The 12,368-nt window shown below is 37.7% G+C and overlaps 2 protein-coding genes across 2 annotated transcripts in view; one reads left to right on the top strand and one right to left on the bottom strand.

Moving 5' to 3' along the window:
* Window positions 1-12,368, bottom strand: part of LOC149421426 (putative serine hydrolase) — a 268,266-nt gene that overhangs the window by 226,426 nt on the left and 29,472 nt on the right. The window lies entirely within an intron of this gene.
* The window catches only part of LOC149421427 (putative chitinase 10), a 127,189-nt gene that overhangs the window by 109,461 nt on the left and 5,360 nt on the right, over window positions 1-12,368 (top strand). The window contains exons 30-43 of the mRNA XM_089634764.1: window positions 9-287; window positions 694-912; window positions 1,405-1,604; window positions 1,952-2,188; window positions 2,646-2,779; window positions 2,904-3,115; window positions 3,324-3,459; window positions 4,141-4,283; window positions 5,071-5,256; window positions 6,068-6,193; window positions 8,262-8,436; window positions 9,977-10,083; window positions 10,747-10,881; window positions 11,910-12,142. Coding sequence (XP_089490890.1) covers window positions 9-287; window positions 694-912; window positions 1,405-1,604; window positions 1,952-2,188; window positions 2,646-2,779; window positions 2,904-3,115; window positions 3,324-3,459; window positions 4,141-4,283; window positions 5,071-5,256; window positions 6,068-6,193; window positions 8,262-8,436; window positions 9,977-10,083; window positions 10,747-10,881; window positions 11,910-12,142 — 2,522 coding nt within the window. The remainder of the gene's footprint in view (window positions 1-8; window positions 288-693; window positions 913-1,404; window positions 1,605-1,951; window positions 2,189-2,645; window positions 2,780-2,903; window positions 3,116-3,323; window positions 3,460-4,140; window positions 4,284-5,070; window positions 5,257-6,067; window positions 6,194-8,261; window positions 8,437-9,976; window positions 10,084-10,746; window positions 10,882-11,909; window positions 12,143-12,368) is intronic.

Here is a 12,368-nt window from a genome sequence, read left to right as displayed (position 1 = left end):
TTCTTCAGACCGACTGCTCTAAGGGCCCCGTGTCCGACAAGGCCGCCTTCAGCCTGTGGGTGCGCGAGCTGGGCGAGGCCCTCGCGCCCCGCGGCCTGCTTCTCTCAGCAGCGGTGTCGGCCAGTAAGACAGTCATAGACGCAGGGTACGACGTGCCCGTCATGGCACAGTACATGGACTGGATCGCCGTCATGGCCTACGATTACCACGGACACTGGGACAAGAAGACAGGACACGTAGCGCCGCTGTATGAACACCCTGATGATGATGTTACCTTCTTCAATGCGGTGAGTCTTATTTTATCACATTTATTATTCATATTAGCGCAGCCCCGTGAAATCACAGGATAGTCTGAATGCTTGACAAATCAGTTCCAATTTTAAAAATGGCAATGAAAATAAATTTCTCTTAAAAATATTATATTATAGGTACATACCTATTTTACCGCTTGTCTGAATTATTCTTCACCGAAACAGTTCCAGTTTTGAAATGACACTTTAATTGAAAGCCAATTTGAGTTCATTGAATAAGATTTCACGTAACAAATCAGACTAACTAACGCATACCACGAACAACCAAATTTATGTTTGTTTTAACAACAGTATGTTTGACGATTGATATGATCTATTTATTATTGATTAAATTTATATCTTGTGATTCAAGCACATTTTCAACAAACCTATTTGTTTCCAGAACTACTCGATGCGCTACTGGATGGGCCAGGGTGCCCCCTCCCGCAAGCTGGTGATGGGTATGCCGCTTTATGGACAGTCCTTTACACTGGGCACCAACTGGGATACCCCACCGGCGCTGATCGCCAACAAGGACAAGACAGGACTCAATGTGCCTGCAAGGGCCGGAGGACAGGCTGGAGAGTATACCAAGGCTCAAGGCTTCCTGGCTTACTATGAGGTAAAAAACTAAATCTTTGGAATATTAAATTGTAATTTATAAGCAATTTTGCTCCCACGAGTATCTGAGAATCCATTAAAAACCTGAACAAATCTGATTGTTTCCCGATAACATTTTAGTACACCATTTATACATGTAGAGTCTTAAAAATATTTAAACCATCAGCAAATAAAAGAAACTCAACATCGTTAAAAAAACAAAGAAAAATCATTGATAATAATAATGAAAAGAGGAGGTCCCAAGTGGAAGCCTTGAGGCACTCCTGAATTGGCTTAAAATTTATAAGAAATGAGAATGCCCCCTTACTTGGTTTCACCATAAATTTGCAGTTAGTAACTAAACTATTTTTGAAAGTGTCATGTATTCCAAGGACTATTAGTTTCGCAGACACGATTATGGTTGACTTCATCAAAGGCTTTGGAGAAATCTTTTTGATAGTAGGGTCGAAGTATTATTTGCATGAATTAATTAAGCATTTTGTGTTTTGTTAAGATTTGCGACCGCGTGAAGAACCACGGCTGGACTATCGAGCAGGACGAGGGCGGACGCATGGGCCCGCACGCCTACAAGGATGACCAGTGGGTAGGATACGACGATAGGGCAATGATCAGGAAGAAGACGGAGTTCGTCAAGGAGCTCAACCTTGGCGGAGCCATGGTCTGGGCGCTGGACTTGGATGACTTCAAGAACAGGTAACCGAGAGATATTTTATTCAAAATATTATGAACATCGAATTACATGTTTGGATGAAAAAAGTATTTTGATTTTTGGGGATGCTGTGTATATGGTCTACCTAAGTAGAGGAAGGAGAGGAGTTTTGGGAAAGAAAAAGGTATTATGGGTGGGTAGGAATCTGAGGGTCGGTGGGTCTAGAAGTGACATATGAATCCATCTCTCCAATTGCCGTAAAAGGTGTTGGGTGGAGATTAGAGAAGCACGGAAAGTAATCATTCTGTACTGAAGTAATCGTTACTCACCATGTATTCAATCCGATCCACTAAATCATAATATACTTTAATCCTTAACTCTTTTTCAACAGCTGCGGAGAAGGACGTCACCCCCTACTCTCCACCATCGTGGACGTATTGAAGGACGCCACAGGCCCCGAGCCTGTCGTGGCCCCCGTTGTTGAAGAGCCCCCTGCACCCCCACCGAGCCCTCCGCAGGCCGTGGAGGCTGAAGAAGAGGAGGATATAGGGGAGGAGCTGGGACCTCTGGGTGATGAAGTGGACACGTACAAGATGGTGTGCTACTTCACCAACTGGGCGTGGTATAGGTGAGGCGCAGGAAAAACTGAAATACTTTCTAGAGTATGAATATATCCATGGCAAATATTATTCTTGATAATATTCGTTTACAGCACACGTAAAAGAAGGCAAGGTAAAAATTTGTAAGGAGTATCTACTGATAACGGGCGAACGTAGCCACTACATAATACAGTCACTAGTAATTCACGCCTATGCGATGGGCATAGAAAGGTTAATCATAGAAAGCACGCGTCTTGTGTGAAAACGAAAAAGACTAAAGATACTAGAACGATGATGTCATGTATGACCTCTCCCTGGTACGTATAGTGCTTGTTCGTCCTTGCCTCTGAAAAGTCTCATATAAAGGTGAGACACCTCGCCATAAGTGTTGAGCAAGCATCATAGAAAACGGGACCAAGTATGGTCTTTAAAATTGAAATCAAAGCATTAGAAATTCATGCAATTATTACGTTTTTTCACTTTCAGACAAGGAACTGGAAAGTATCTCCCAAGCGACATTGACGTATCTCTCTGCACCCACATTGTTTATGGATTTGCAGTCCTCGACACGCAGATGCTCACCCTCAAACCACACGACTCCTGGGCAGACATTGACAACAGTAAGCCACCAGTTTTTTTAATTGCACATATTAATTTGTCTTCAACCCATCAAAGGAATTTCGATGTTCGAGAGCATACAATTTGAATTCAATGAATGTCATCAATCATAATTGTTTTCTGCAGAGTTCTACGAGAAGGTAACCGCCCTCCGCAGTAAGCGAGTGAAGGTGCTATTGGCTCTCGGAGGATGGAATGACTCCGCCGGAGACAAGTACAGTCGCCTGGTCAACAACGCCGCAGCGAGAAGGAAGTTCGTGCTGCACGCCCTGGAGTTCGTGCTCGCTCATAACTTCGATGGTCTGGACCTTGATTGGGAATACCCCGTGTGCTGGCAGGTGAGAATACTAAAAAATAACTCCCAATCATTAAAAACCTGATCGTCGAGATAAAATGCTTTTTTTAAAGGTTGCATTTTTAGACTGTTCAAGTAGTAATTCCGTCGACTTATTTAACGAAACAATAACAACACACAACGGTAGATTCATCTGAATGCAGACTTCAGGGGAGAATGCAATTGTGAACAACATATTATCTTGCCGACAGGTGGAGTGCACGATGGGACCTGCTTCCGACAAGGAAGGATTCTCCAACCTCGTGAAAGAATTACGCACAGCTTTCCGCCCTCACAACCTGCTGCTGACAGCTGCTGTATCTCCCAACAGGAAGGTCATCGATGCAGGTAAATAATATTACACTATACTACTCAGTAACATCATTGGTAGCCTACAATTGTTAAGCAACACGGTGCATAACCATAACCCACAACGAAGAAATAAAATCGACAGAATCTTTTAATTCAAAATGTAGTTAACTTTAATTTTAGCCACAAAAGTCAAATAAATCATCGACTCGATAATCTAATTGGGTCTTGGCTCGTAATGTGGAAAAAGTGTCTGATCTCTGGACACCAAAAATACATTATGACTAAAATAATTAGTGCCTCGGCGGAAGTGACCCCAAGGCAAATCGGCAAAGAAATTGACTTCTGTGTGGAAGAAGATTGGAGCATGTTGAGAGGAATTGGTGACCGAGGACGAATGACCAGTTCCAGTAAACACTTAGGACGGGTTGTTTCGGAGAATTTGAACAATTCATCAAATTTCAACGTTCATTTCCGGGTTCTGTGAAAGACTTATTCAAGATCTGTTATTATATCATTGTAGGCTAGTTGCTTGACAAAACTGAAATAAAAACAGAACTTGAAAAAATCTTTCACAGAACTTGAAAATGAACGTTGAAATTTGATGAATTGTTCAAATTCTCCGAAACAACCCGTCCTTAATGTACAAATTTTGTAGAGATGACCAATAGTAGAGTAAAATTTTCGTCTATTTTCTAATAATGCTTGTTTATTTTTCAGGATACGACGTTCCAGTCCTCTCGGAGAACTTGGATTGGATCGCAGTCATGACTTACGACTACCACGGACAGTGGGACAAGAAGACGGGCCACGTGGCTCCCATGTATGACCACCCTGATGATGTCGACAAGGCATTCAATGCTGTAAGTATCCCCTACTGATTTCGTTTACTATGAATTTTAATTCCTTAATAATGATAATATTTGGACGATTTGTATAGAGCCATTTTTGTGCAAAATCACCTTATTAAATATTAGATATATAATACATTTTTACAATGATGTATGTTATTACTAACTATAGACTAGTTAAACTATTATCAATTTATGGCTAATAGATTGCATCCTGATCACTAATACAAATCTATATGTACAATACATTTGATTAATGAATATGATACTAGAATGTTCATATATTACTGCTATTATTTATTTATATTTTGTACAGGCAGATAATATTCAGGACCATACTTACCTGGTAAGGCACTTGTGATTAACACTGTTTATTGTTTATTAGAGAAATTTAGATACCGTTCGCACACAGATAAAATAATTTGGAACATGTACAATTGGAAATGCCATTATTAATCCAGGTATTTATTTTAATAATATGTAAGCACCAAAAATAAATGGTATCCATTAACTAGGAATTCATCTGTCGATGATGGAACCCTGACTTCCGCGTTCATTGATATAATTATAAAACTCTATACATCCCTTAGAAACAGCGATGGTCAATTATGTATCATGTTATTATAACAATATGACGGTATATTTGTATCGATGGAGATATCAGTATTTGATGAAGATCAAGACATATAAATGCGGTATTAATAATTTGTTGATGATCCCGTCATTCCCTGCTGTAGTTTCCAAGATTTTTTAAATAAATGGAACACCAACTAATTCTCCGATTCGTAATAATTTTCAGAACTACACAATTCACCACTGGATAAGCCGCGGAGCAGCCCGCAACAAGCTGGTGATGGGTCTTTCTCTGTACGGACAGTCCTTTTCCCTCGCGACCACAGACAAGACTGGACTCAACATCCCCACGTATGGAGGAGGCGAGGCGGGAGAGTCCACAAGGGCCAGAGGATTCCTTTCCTACTATGAGGTCAGTTTTACATCTGTTTTAATAAACATTATCTAATGTTCTTAAGCCTTGGTTTAGGTTCTTCATTCAGAATGTAAATTACTACTGTTTTTCCAGAATGGTCGCAGAAGTCTTCTATTTTGGGATATGTCCGTAAACAACTGCTAACCCTGTTCAAATCTCAAGTGCTGCCCACTGTTGAATTTCACAGCCTCTTGTCTGGAGACCCAAAAGATTTTTGAAAAACCCTTGACTATGTATATTTTGTACGCAGAAACGGGCAGCCCGTTTGATTGAACAAAAGGATTGCAATTTTTGTAGCACAGCCGTCAGGGGGGAAAGCTGTCCTTGTACTGTTATTTCAATGGCAGATGTTCCGAGGAACTAGCGTCATAGATCCCTTCGGTACTGATGTATAGTAAGGAAATACGCCAAATGCTCGACCTTCTTAGGTACTTGCAAATTACTACCGATACTACCGAGCTAATCGTAAACAACGCGACCTACCTACGACAATACGTTGCGATCTAGTCTGGCACATCATGCCAACTCGCTAGAAGGTTCTAGCCTATCGCCTATACGTAATTGCAGCGCCGCGGAAAGTTCCCGAAAGGCCCAGACTGAGCGAGTGGCTCCGATTTATTTGCGAATTCACTTACCTACTGTTGCCGTCGGCTGTACAGTATAAATAAGCCCGACGCAGCGAGGAGTCAGTCAGTCATCAATCTGCCGTCAACAAATGTGGTGCCATTTGTCAATAAACCTTAATTGAGATTGAGCACCATAAGTAAAAATGATTGGTTAATTGATTTTATAAAATTTATTTGTGCAGATTTGCGACCGAATCCAGAATCGCCAGTGGCAAGTGGTACACGACCCGCGCGGCCGCATGGGTCCCTATGCCTTCAAGGGAGACCAGTGGGTCTCATTCGACGACATTCCCATGATACAACACAAGGTAAATATTTATTGTTTTAGTGAAAATAAATAAATTTTTGTACACCACTACTAAAAATCGACATGTTTGGAAATCAACGGTTTCTTTGTCTTAAACGTATAAATATAATTATTCTGATTCTAAATTACTCTCCCCTATACATAGAATGTGCAAATCATTAAGTGAATAAGTCGAGAACCAGAGAATTAAAATGGTGACTCACAATGAATGGCTACATTTTTTTTTTTTTTTTTTTCATTTTTATTGAAACATATAAACAAGGTTACAATATTATAACAATATAAACACAAATATTTCAATCACTCTCCTAATAAAGCAGCTGCTTGTGTTTAGGAGAGGACAACAAAATATTTTTACATTTGTTTAAATTAAACAAAAAATATTAGTAATTTAACAAAAAATAACAATAAAAGTAATAAAAATATAGGTTAGTTAATAAATGATTCAAAGAATTGAAAAGGCAAAAACATATTTCTAAACAATAAGTAAAGTTATGAGGTGGTACAAGAGTATTGTAATTTAATTTTTATTTTATATTTTTCGTAGTTTTCTCCGATCGTATATCAAGGGGTAATTTATTAAATAATTTTACACCCTTGAATATATAGTGATGCTGTGCTGTTGTGGTTCGTGCTAGTGGCACGGTTAGTCCTCCAACAGATATTATTCTTTTTTTTTTCTTTTTTTTTTAAATAAATTTAAAATAAATCAAATTTAATAATGTTATAATAATTATTAAGTTCTGCAAGTATTTGCGTTATTTTTACAGTTTTGAATGTGACAGCTGTTTCGGCTTTTGAGGCCATTATCAAACTGTGGATATGTCCACACGGCGACGACTTATTTATATGATTTTATTTATCCCCACCCATTTAAATTTCTATAATGTTCAAAAATGATTCATTAAGAATTGGAATAACCAAAATATTTTGAAATCCAGCAGTGTTTATACACCTGTTAAAATTAATGACCTAAGGGTTTTCTTAATTGTTGGTACGTGGGTGATTATGTTAAGGAATTATATTTTTTGGGTTTTTTGAAAATATTAAGCAACGGAGAATTGATCATTTTTGTTTGATTATTAATTAGGGTTATGTTTGGATCATTAGTTCTTTTATTTATCTCTAATTGTTCTAGTAAATTTAATCTTTAAATTTTATGTGTAAAGGTTTAAGCTCGTTGTTGTCAAGCGGGACGTGGTTTTTCTCCAAGAGGTGAGCTGCGAATAATTATGCGAAAATAACAGAAATATTTGCAGAACTTAATAATTATTATAACATTATTAAATTTGATTTATTTTAAATTTATTTAAAAAAATTAAATGGAGTTCTACGAATTAAACATCAAAACAATAAATATTATTCTTTTGCTAGTATTCAATTGTGGTAAATTATTTTTACTAAAGAAATCTTTATGTATTTGTAGAAGTGCAATTTTGTCATAAATTTTTGTTTTTTGTAAACCGGGAAATCTTGAAAAACATTTATAGTTGGTACACATGTGTATATTACCTTCAGGATTCTAATACGCGGACACTTTTGTACGTAATTACAGTTGAATTCAAGACAAACTACAATACGGGTCTTAGCGCGACGGATTTTGAAGTGTCACGTGATCAAGTCAGTGCCATCAAACAATGACAGTTTACAAATAACGGCGATTGTTGTCGATACCCGTTGTTACTGCTGATTTGTACGTTGTGTTACTGCAAGCATATTAAATAAATAGAATGATTATAAAGGTGTCCTATTCAACCTTTTTACATAAAAACTACCATAAAACATTGGAATTTCGAAAAAAGTTATTAATCTTTTTTTACTTCTACCATCATGTAGAATCACCTCCCAAAGTTAGCGCAATTTTACCCCCGAACACACTGTATTATTTTAAACAGTGAAGTTTACTTAGCGACAGTACTGACTTTGGAATTCGTAGTCAGCCTTGAGTTGAAATCTAGTGGTAGGTACCGTGAGTTGTGTTGTCTTCATCATCTTTGTACCATCTTCTTTTTTTATATTTTTTTACATTATCCCCGATTAAGATTAACTAACAATATGTTACGTTTCAGACATCCTACCTGAAGGCCATGGGTCTAGCTGGAGGCATGGTGTGGGCGTTGGACTTGGACGACTTCCGCAACAACTGCGGCTGCGAGCGCTACCCACTGCTCAGTGCGGCCGCCCGCGAACTCGGCCTCATATCAACCCCACAGCCGAAGTGCTCCCTGCAATCTTCTTCACCAGGTAAAGACCACCCCAATCGGAGCAAAATGCAATTGTGTGATATCCGAACCTGTACCAAGTACTGCAGTACTTTCGGTAATCTGCTAATCGATTATCCGAAAGCTACCATAATCTCCCTTTCTCTTTACTAGTTGAAGGTACCAAATCAATCTCTATAATTCGCCAGTATTAATCTGACAAGTCTGATGTATGCCTAGAGTCGAGGGCAAAGCTTTGTACAGCGACTGATTGGGTTATCTTAACTCTTACACTCGTCTAATTTGCTTTCGCTGACTATTTTATGAGTCTATTGTATTTTATTATCAAGGATAATTATTGTTGTTTTAGTACATTTCCATTAGTCCTCTCTGCATTCTAGCAATTTTTGCATATGTTTCTTTTCATTTCGTTCTGCTACGTATATTGTATGAATAAATTTACAAAATGGAGTCCTCTCGCAAAATTTAACATTAATTTTTTTTTTTTTTTTTTTTCATGTTCTCCATAAAACGGTTATACACCAATATATCATAGAGAAGATTACAAATAAAAATGTTTACACAGGCAGTTTTACTATTTTGTGACATGTTAAAAGATAGTTACTGAATTGTCTGTAGGTGACATTGAAAATGTCGATGGCTAATGCAGAATCGTTAAGCAGTTGAGTCACTCTGTTTATTGGCGCGTTCTGATAGGCAGAAGTCCTCGCTTTCGGAGCATATAAAAGTGCATGGGATCTCCCTCGAGTATAATTGTTAGGGACATAAAAGTTAACCTCTTTCAACATAGGCGGATTGTGTATTGTACCAGAGATTAACTCAAAAAAGTGTTTGCCTAAAAATATTTTTCTGCGGGCTTCTAATGTATTGAAATCGAGCATTCCTGTTAATAACAAGGATGGATACAGGAATGGATAGTATGTATATTCCCTCATATACAGGTAACGCATAAACCTTTTTTGTACTTTTTCTATTTTTAAGATATGGTTTTGTTCAGAAGGGGCCCAAATAATGGAGCTGTATTCCAGGATGCTGCGGACAAGTGCTTCATATGTTCTCCGTATTGCAATTCCATTAGTAAATGATCTCGCATTACGAAGAATAATCCAAGCATTTTGTTGGCGCGGGAGACAATGTCAGATATGTGGGATTTGAAAGAGAGATTTGCTTCGAAGATCACCCCAAGGTCACGAATCTCGTTTTTGCGTGTTAATATATTTTTATTAATGTGATATGGGAATAGAAATGTATCTTTGGATCTTGTAAATGTAACTACACTGCATTTCTGAAAGATTGATAGTAGTGGTGTTGTTTTGTTTTACGAAATACCTGTTATAATTTTAAGAATATTTTCTACGTACGCACTATATTCCGCTGCTATCACTAATTGTTCATTTGCCCGGTTTTTGGGGTGTTGGATTAGTGAGAATATACTGTAATATACAATTTTCGAAACTCGGTAGTTCTCTACTTTATGAACTTGATGGAATGTTTTTGAATAAGCCCCCGTTTGGACGCCAAATACTTTTAACACTTATAAAAATAATAATATTTTTCAACAGTGCCAGCGGTGCCAACACTGAAGCCACCAGTAGTTGTTATTCCGGGACTGTCGCCACCAGCAACCACTACAAAGCCAATCATTTCAGTTACTAAGCCACCAACCAAGGTAAAGATAATAAAATATTTATTTTTAGATAATATTAATATTGAAAATACAATTTTATCGATGTTATCATGATTAATTTTTAGGGATATTACGCCGTGTTGCGCTTTTTCTTTCTTTAGCCAACCTTTCGGTCAGCGTTACAGTGTGCATCTTCAAGGCAGATGTGTCAAATTGTACACAATACATAATAAAATATAATCTTTAACATACAACATTTTAACAAAGTGTTTATAAAATATAAAAAACAATACTTTTAAAAAAGTGATATAAAGTTAATAAAAGTGAGTCTAAAAAATATGCTATAAACCTAACCATAACCTATTTGACCTAGTTTTTTTTTCATCACTTTACATGACTTCATATCAATTTTTGAAAGAGTGTTGATTTGTTAGTATCCTGAGTTGACAGGTTACCGTTTTTTGTTTTCAGTTAGGTTAGGTTAGGTTGGGATATCTTCACCTAACTGAAAGAATTCTGAAAACATCAAAACAAAATATGGAAATTTTGAAAAAAAATTCATTTCCAGCTACAAAACATCATTCACGAGCCGTCACTGCAAGTATACAAAATAACAGGCAAAGATCGAAGTTTAGTCGTCTGCAGTAGCGTGCGGTGAATTTCTTTCTATCTAACTAGAAACTGAGAAATAATTATTGTTTAAAGGTTGAAATAGCATCTGGAGGTCCCTGCTTGGGCCGAATCTTCGTTGCCGACCCGACTGACTGCAACCGTTACTTCCTCTGCAACCAAGGAGTGCTGATGACACAGAACTGCCCTGCTGGACTTCACTGGAGTGTCGTAAGTGGATATTATCATTGATGTAGCATGTTGTAATTAGTCAATGGATATTATACAATTATAATCCTCATACCTCCAACTTCTGACATTTCCCGTACATTCTGATGGCAGCATGCTACACCAACGCCTCCTAGCGGAGTGAGTTGTGCGCCTTGGTTTTCTCTGTCTTTGATGGTTTAGAAAGGTAAGAAAATGGTTAAGAAAATACATTATAATTGTGAGAAATTTTATTTAATTTCTTATTTGTACATTTCACTTTTTATGTAATCAAGAACATTTTATTTGCTAGGATTTGACGAACTCATAATATATATTTCACCAACTTACAAATAAAACTGTCAATGTTTTTTGGCATCCTGAAAAATGACTTGTTAGTGCTTTTGTTATTTGTAATTATTACATCCGTAAACTGAACACATAAAGTAGGTTTTATTTTGTAGGACATTTTTATATATTTATTTAATCAATATTGATCAAAATACAAATGATAAAGCGCATAACACTGCTATTAAGAACTAAATAAATTCAATTTGTCGCCATTGAAAGGAATGTCAACGTCAATATGCTACACTGGCGTCTCTAGCAGCCAGCGTTGTTGATACAGCCAATATTTCACTGGAGTTGGACGTATTATTAATATTAGAGGGTATTTGATCAAATTAACTAACGAACAGATGTAACAGAAAAAGAGGTTACAAAGTAGTTCTCAGTGGAAGGTCCATATTATGTATTAGTTAATGAGCAGGCACCATTTTGCTGATGTGCTCAAATCTCTACGTTAATAAATAAGTCAATCCTTTCTTCCCTCCAGATGAGAATCCGTTGATGACGTATTGTGGAAGTTCATTCAATGCTTCCATTATTTGCAAGGAAGAATTTCCTAGGATTAGATGCTAAAGTGGTTTTGTTAATTATTTTTTAGTTTCCATGGATATTTACATTTGTGTAGGTGGTGAAGATTTCTTGAATACCAAAGCAACTATAATGTCAAGATAAAATTCTCAATATTATATTTATCATAATTTCAGGACCACTGTGACTGGCCTTCAAACGCCAAGTGTAAAGTGACAGCGTCCCTTCCCACCGCAGCGCCCCCTGTGATTGGCGTGCCCCCCCTAGTTGTACCGACTACCGCTGCTCCCACTTTCACCACTACCGTCGCCCCCACCACAGCAGTGGCCATCCCGGGCAGACCCCCATCTGCCACCGGTCCCTCGGGCAAGATGGTAGTGTGCTACTTTACCAACTGGGCTTGGTACAGGTAAGAAAACCATTATTACTGTGATAGCCACCACGTTGGGCGCCAAATATGTAATTTGTTTCAGCGGTAACTCTCGTTCGTTGAGCTCTGAATTTTACAGATTTTTCTGTTTGGAATTATTGTGGCAACTACGAGGGTAATTTGCAAAGTGTCTGGCCTCATCGACATAAAGTAGCTGTAAAAACAATTATAGATGGCCTTGACATATGTAAACTGTAAAAATTTC

This window comes from Hesperophylax consimilis, chromosome 8, assembly GCF_061612785.1.
Source record: "Hesperophylax consimilis isolate HC1 chromosome 8, BYU_Hcon_1.0, whole genome shotgun sequence".
NCBI lineage: Eukaryota > Metazoa > Arthropoda > Insecta > Trichoptera > Limnephilidae > Hesperophylax > Hesperophylax consimilis.
Note: the sequence above shows the minus strand (reverse complement) of the source record. Positions and strands in the feature narration are given on the sequence as shown.